Source organism: Penaeus japonicus, unplaced genomic scaffold, assembly GCF_977035675.1.
Source record: "Penaeus japonicus unplaced genomic scaffold, GWHDUDI00000001_assembly GWHDUDI00000011, whole genome shotgun sequence".
NCBI classification, from domain to species: Eukaryota; Metazoa; Arthropoda; class Malacostraca; order Decapoda; family Penaeidae; genus Penaeus; species Penaeus japonicus.
The window spans coordinates 23,019,729-23,027,228 of NW_028234413.1; the positions used below are offsets into that span (position 1 = coordinate 23,019,729).

At 46.5% G+C, this 7,500-nt stretch overlaps 1 protein-coding gene across 1 annotated transcript in view; it reads right to left on the reverse strand.

Annotated features, from left to right (window-relative positions):
* The window catches only part of LOC122247716 (innexin inx2), a 33,111-nt gene that overhangs the window by 25,413 nt on the left and 198 nt on the right, over window positions 1–7,500 (reverse strand). Inside the window, exons 1-2 of the mRNA XM_043007251.2 lie at window positions 6,920–7,500; window positions 1,187–1,372 (exon numbers count right to left, since the gene is read on the reverse strand). The exon at window positions 6,920–7,500 is cut by the window's right edge and continues 198 nt beyond it. Of these exons, the coding sequence (XP_042863185.1) occupies window positions 1,187–1,372; window positions 6,920–7,449 (716 nt within the window). The 5' untranslated portion in view covers window positions 7,450–7,500. The remainder of the gene's footprint in view (window positions 1–1,186; window positions 1,373–6,919) is intronic.

Consider the following 7,500-nt stretch of genomic DNA (forward strand, 5'->3'; position numbering starts at 1 on the left):
CTTATCTTTCTACGGCCGCATAAAAGTCTACTCGGATCTACTGGGGTAAGCCTTTTTCTTCTTCGGTTCCCGCTTAACTAATCAATGACTGTTATATCTGTTATTCAATCTTTAATTAAGTAATGAATATTAAAAAGAAATAAGAACCCATTTCTACTCGATTTTATCAGTGTACTTTGCCTAGTGACTTATTGGCAATGGTACCGATCTGTCACCGTCTACATAAACACAGACACAGGCACAGGCAGACAGACGTACACCCTCACATACGCATACACACGCCACGCATCCAATAATTAGACGTTGATTCCGTTAATGAATGAGCACTTATTTAATCACGCGGAACTACGGTGTCATTCACTAGAAATCTTAATCGGAGACTGAACAGTTCACGGACTGGCTTGTAGACTCATACACACTGACAGACACAGACAATGATAAAGACACTTGCTCACACACTCAAATTTAACAAATGCAAAAATAGATCACTGATGGTACAAGAGTCAGAAGAGGGGGGGTGAATAATATGAAAAAAGAGAGAGAGAGAGAGAGAGAGAGAGAGAGAGGAGAAAGGGGGGAGGGGGAGGAGAGGAGAAGAGGGGAAAGGGAAAGGAGAGAGAGGAGAGGGGAGAGGGGAGGGAGAGTGGGGAGGGAGAGGAGAGAGAAGGGAGAGAGAGAGAGAGGGAGAGAGAGAGAGAAAGGAGAGAGAAAGAGGAGAGCGAGATGGAGAGTGGAGGAGAGGAGAGAGGAGAGGGGAGAGGTCTCGGGGGGGGGAGGGGGGGGAGGGAGAGGGAGAGAGAATAGGGAGGCAGAGGCAGAGAAATGCAGCGAGAGAGAATCTTTGCAGCCAGCGCACGCACATTCAGACACACATTAGCACAAAATGGTCAAGGTGTTGCAGCTGACAGCGCAGGACACTGATGTACTGCTGAATCCAGCAGCCAAGGCATAAGAGGCCGGATAACCCATCTCCGTGTCCACGTCCAATGCCATTTTGTGTCCCACGAGAGCGGATCACCGGGTGCCACATGCACACCCAGACGGGTTTGCAATCCATAGACAGGATGCCCGCAGACATACAAAACACACATTAGTACCCAAGTGTTTCCCGACCTCCGAAGACGATTTCACAATGCCATAGCCACAACACGCCGTGCCTCACCATGTGACCAAGGGCATGACTCACCTGAAGGTGCATTTGGTGACTCTGGGGAAGATGCGCGTCATGGGGTCGACCCTGTTTTCGGGGTCCATGTCGGGGAAGTTGATGACATCGGTGCCATAGGTCATGAAGGTGCCATCCAAGAAGAAGTCGGTGAAGTAGATGTTGCCCACGACGACCACCAGGCACAGCGCCTCGCACAGGAAGAACCTGCAGGAGTCAAGAGAAAAGTGTAAGGATAATGTGATAACAGCCCGACCGACGAATCAGATGCTAGTCAGAGCACGCTACCACGGGGGAGTACTATCGATGAGCGTCACGTAACGCGCCCTAAAAGAGCAGACAGCGAAACGACATTTGCCTTGCCAATGTAACCCATTAGGCGGCCATGTAAACATTCCCTTAAAAGAACAACTGCCTCTGAGACGAGACTAAGGGCCGCTGCATAGATATGTGATCGCCACCTTACGCTCTCCACATAGTAATTGGCCCCGACGATGAAAGTCTGGCGCGGGTCCTGCCTTCAAGTGGAACGAGGAATGGGTTATAATCACAACAGTCGATGGAGTAAATACAGGCGGTGTTGACATAGCGTCCGCCGGGGCTCTCACCCGCGGCCGACGCTACCTGCCGCTAACCGCCCCTGCTCCTACAATTCTGCTGGTTATGCCCTTTTGAGATGAATAATAAATGTAAAGTAATAACGATAATAACAGCATCAGTAGTAAAAAACAATAAGAAATACATAAGTAAATTATACACCTGTAAAGTTACAGAAGCTGGATCTGCTTTCACACATCCGTCAAATGTGATAACACTAATAGCCGATTTCCGTACCAACCATGCCTACTGAACGATAACAGCTTTCCCTTCACGGCTTCGCTCCGCCGTAGAGTCGAGCAGATATCGAAAGCTCAGAACTCCTTCGCCGACCGGGACTGGCCTAGAATCCTCCCTCTCTCACTGGTATTCTACCCATACCAAGAATTTCGCAAGGAGAGCTCGCTCGACTCAAGGCCTTGGCCAGCTGATGTCACTTCAGCGTCTATATAACGAAGGTCGAACTTAATCTCTCCGCTTGTCAATAAACTTTCGGGGGATACGTCCTATAAAAGAAAATCTACAAATCTATTTATAAAGTAAAACGGTATATGTATATGCATAAGTGTGTGTGTCTCTATTATATACATGTACACGTACATAGGAATCTACATTTCCAAAAGGCTTCTGCGACCCGAAAAACCAGCACGAACGGTAAGCTAACCGCGTTGCGTGAGTGCGCGACTAATCAAAGGGGACGCCGTGTAATTAAGCTGTCCATGTGTCGTCATCTAGGACTCGCTCCACCCCCCCCCCCCCACTGCTCTTAATTTTTCTGCTTTTGGTGTGAAATGAGAACGGCCTCTTATCTTCCTCTTGGAAATGAAGACGCTAAGATGTGAGGGATTAAAGAATCGAGAGAGAAAGAGAGAAGGGGGGAGACGGAGGGAGGGAGAGAATGATCGAAGGCGAAGGAGGTTGAGCGAAAAACGTGAAGGAGGGAGAGAGGTTCAGGGGAGGTAAGTAAAGACGGAGAAAAGAACGAGAGAGAATAAGAGGGATAGCATAGGTGGGAATCTATGCATCTCAGAGCTATATAGATATAACTAATAACACCTTTATGAAAATACTCATGAAATTTGTAAAAATCACAAACAAAAATACATATAAAGAGCAAAGCTTCTTTCAAATGCTGCATCGTGTGAAAAGGCCGATGCCAACCGCGCACACCCTGCTCTTCTGAAACTGCTAGACGGACCCTCGGACCCGCCTTGCGGAGGACCACCCATTCCGCAACTTTATGGGAAGAAATAATATGCATTAACCATGACAACCAAGAGACAACAACCAGGTTCCAGGACGAATGGAAATCAGGGGAGATTTCAACGCTGCTCAGGTGATGATACCTTCCGTTTATGTACAGGACGACGATACAAACACACATCACTGTCGGGTGGACATAGTCCCTCCAAAACAACGACCAGGCGAGAGAAGGGAAAAAGCACAACAAGCGAAGGCAACCGTTGCATTACACGGTGCATCGCACGAACTATTTTGCATGCATTGGCACGGCAGCGGCGAGCGATGAGAAATCAATCAGTTGCCGAGTCTGGATTCAGCGCAGGCACGATGCAAATAATAATCAAGTGCCTTTTTGCATTTCTTAACCTCGTTCGGAGTTCGTTTAAAATCCAAGTAACATACGCAACGTTTGCTTGTTTTTATCAGCAGTTTTCTGATGTGAGAAACAAACACACACCACCATGGGGAACAGGTGCGGCGGCGGCGGCGTCGTGACAGAGCACATTGTAACCTGCCTTTTCGCTGCCTAACCTAAGCCCAGCTTCCTTGCATCACACGCCAACCGGTTTTCTCGCTCCCCCGCCCAATCTCTTGGAAGTGCCTACTGCCAGCATCCTCATATGTTAACGTTCACGACTCGATTCCCAAACATGAGCGAAAGCAAACTCGAGACAAAGCCACACGGCCACTAATCCACGCCAAATACTCGTCATACAAGAAAAATACTCCGGCTCCCTCCTCAGCCCATCACAGCTCGTCCTTGACGCCTCGCTCCCCCACTGCAGGCTGTCCCCGCGATGGCCACGAGCCAAGAGTCGGCGTGATGTCCGAGCGGCCTACTCGCCGCCACAACCGGTCCCTGGCCAACGCCCGGACAGGTCTCCCAAGACGCTGATGCAACCGCATCCAGGAAGTGAACGGATAAATATTTTTTACTGCTATCGGTCAAAAGGGCCCGAAAATATTTATGCATGGGAGTGACTCACTTAGAAGAACTGCGAGAGTGGGGGAAAAAGAATGAGTACATGAGGGAGCGAGAGTGAGAAAGTAGAAATATATAAGCTATCCTAGTCTACACTACAAAGCGTGACTGGAGCTACATCACACTCGCCTCGTAGTGATAGTGACCAGAGTTCAACTCCTGGCCACCTGGTGATCATCTTGCCCAGATGTTCCTCAGTGGCTGGACACTGACATCATTGGGCGCTGGTACATACGTGCTTTATGTATATTTGAATATGCTATAAAAAGTGATGCGAGAGAGAGAGAGAGAGAGAGAGAGAGAGAGAGAGAGAGAGAGAGAGAGAGAGAGAGAGAGAGAGAGAGAGAGAGAGAGAGAGGAGAGAGGAGAGAGAGAGAGCATTCTTAATTAAAGGTTGGTTATTAACAAAATATAAACCAGCAGACTATCCACAACTTTGCTAGGTTAAGCCCAGGCTCCTTTTCCTCCTCCTAAAATACATTTTCCTACATCCGTATCCTTCCTGAGCAGAGGAATAATCCTCCAGAAAGACTAATTCCAGAAACTTGAAAGTTCCATGGCGTTATACATATGAAAACCGTTTTGAAACGTTACATTCGCTATCCAAAACTTGCGCTTTTAATACATTCCTTTATATCTTCTAAACTTGAGCTTTAAGAAAGCAAATTTGTATCAGTCCAATAGGCGCCTAACCTAAGAGTCAACGGTTGGCTTCGAATCTAGGCCTATCACCAGCTTATCTCCCGTGGAAAATTTCTGACCACATTGGACTCCCTAAGTAGATAATACTATGGTTCGTTACGATTCGGTTGCCTCCACATGTGAAAACTCCGTGGACGAAATTAAGACGACGGGCGCTGCTTTCCTTTCTGTTGTACATTTTATTCCATCGTCTTATAAATAGTAATAACATTAGAAGAAGAAAATACAATCTACTGAAAAGCTAGTGCATGTTCACTTCCATCACGAGTGGGCACAACCAAGCAAGCGGCCACTATGTCTAATAACCGAACGACCCACTGATAAAGCGGTGGGTTTCGCCAATCATACGGGCTGGAGGGGGGGGGGTCAGGCTAGGGGTATCTTGGTGTACTTGGGGTAACAAAGGAATATTCCTTTAGTTTCTATGGGGGGTTGGCGGTGCATGTAAACTAATTCCGAGATAGTGTAATCTAACCTAGACTTTCTCTAGCCTAGCCTACCAGGGAGAAATAGTTGTACCAATGAACGATATTCTTTTGAGCATCTGAAAAGACAATATGTAGTTACATAGCCAAATGTACTTTAGCGTATAATACAGTGAAACTTCAGCCATTATAAATATATCAATCGGCCATAAAGATATACCAAGCTAAGCATTTCCATTTATAGTTGCTCTCACCCTTGAAGAAAATTTTAATAAGTCTAGCTATGCACAGGTGTGTGCGTGCGTCCGTGTGCACTGAAAATAATGAATTTGTACGCCATGGAAGACTGGTGGCATGCGGGTTGCAAAGCACTGCAGCATGAAGTGAATTCCGTACCGCAAACAGCACTTTTGGCAAACAATGCAATATCACTGCTGTCTATTGAGCAATTGTGACACCTCAAGAAGTACTGAAAATAGAGACAATTTATCACTTGGCCAAAATTTATCCCCCTGGCGTAACAAGGGAAATCACGTTCACTTTATCTTGTTAAAAAAGAATGCTTTCGCAACACTCTTCCCCGTGAAGTTTTGTAGAATGCAACGAATTCAGCTCGGGTTCGGTAGAATGATACCTGATCATCTTTATCATAATGTAGGCGTCTCCCAGATACTTCCCATTAAGCGGCTGCTTCCAACTTCAGCGCTGTACTCGCTGATTATAGGTCTCACTCCAGCACTGAAGAAATACTCAGGAGAGAGCGTCATCATAGTATTATACACAACAGAAGAGTGTAAAATTTGACCGACCTTATGAACTAAAATAAGCGAGATATAAAAAAGGGTTGGGAAGCTCAGGTGACTGACAACCCCGAAAGCAGCAAAAAGTGAAATATGTATCACCATCCCCGGTAGACCCTCCATTTTAACTCGTCTTGACACGACTAAATAAGTGCTTTGTCCAGATCATCTTGATATTACTGTTTCCGGCGCTCTCGTTGTGTGACAATGAATTCACAGTTCGCTGATCTTGCAACTATCCATTCACGTTGCTACTATTGCAAGCGATGTGAAGGGCGGCCGAATCCTGCTGGTTTAAATAAAAACGCGGTCAATGACAACACTGCATAAAGGCGGGGTTTCGAACACCTTAGATTTCCACAGCTGTATGACCTCAAACCCTTCAAAACACAAGCTGTCCACAGTTCAGACGAAAGTCCATATACGAGTGGTTAAATATTTATGAAGGTGAACAGGGTAGCTTCCAGAGTAGACTTCTTCCAGATCAAACAGACAACAACCTTGCCACTGAGCAGATTGAGCACCAGAGGGCGTGTACGTGACCGAAACCATCACTGGACGGGCCGGGCTGCTGTCAATACCGCTCTGTGTTGTCCTTGTTTTACTTGCCTGTTGCTTTTCATCGTCCTGAAGTCCCTGGCATCGTACCTGGGCTTTGGGTTCCGCCTCAAACCGTTTTTCCAGCTGTGACAACTGGAAATACCGCTAGGATCCTTCTAACAAGAGTTCGGAAATTCTACATTTCTACAAAGGAATTAAATTAATCTGCTCTCCATAACATGACCTACTTAGACCCTATCCAAACGGCAATAAGGCATTACTACTAAACACATAATAAATAGATAAAGGAATACAATCTACCATATAATTATTTATATATATATATATATATATATATATATATATATATATATATATATATATATATATATGTGTGTGTGTGTGTGTATGTATGTATGTATGTATGTATCAATAGTAGGAGTTGTTAAAGATATCCCTTCCTCACCTAATAGCCCAGTTCATGTGCATGTGGAGGTGCTTGATCATGTACTGCGACAAGATCTTGTGCTTCTTGTGCCTCTGACTGTCATCGAGCGTGACTTTGTCGAGTCCCGCCAGGATGGTGGTGAAGAGGCCGCCTTCCATGTTCTTCCACAAGTACCGCGGAATGTAGAACATGATCGCCTGGAGGAGGAGGACAAACGGTACCCACTGGTAGTAAGCGTGGTACTTGATCTCGTCCTCGTCGTCGTGACTGCCCACGCCAGGGTACGCCACGCCGTCGCCGAGGGGCGCATCCCAGTGCCTCGGCACGCTGAAGGTGGACATGATGAAGCAGAAGGTGTTGAGGACATTGCCTGGCACTGCTTTCGAGATGCACTGAATGGGATTGCCGATGTACTCTCGCGCCGTGACTAACGCACTCGATACGAGGAACACCACGAAGGTCACTCGGTAATGCAGGTGAAACACTGCATTGTCCACCTGAGCATTATGTTTCTTTAAGATCTTCGCCGCTGCAACGTACTTCAACATGTTGGCGGCGAAATGCGAATGGGTTGCCGACTTTCAAGCACAAAGCACTGT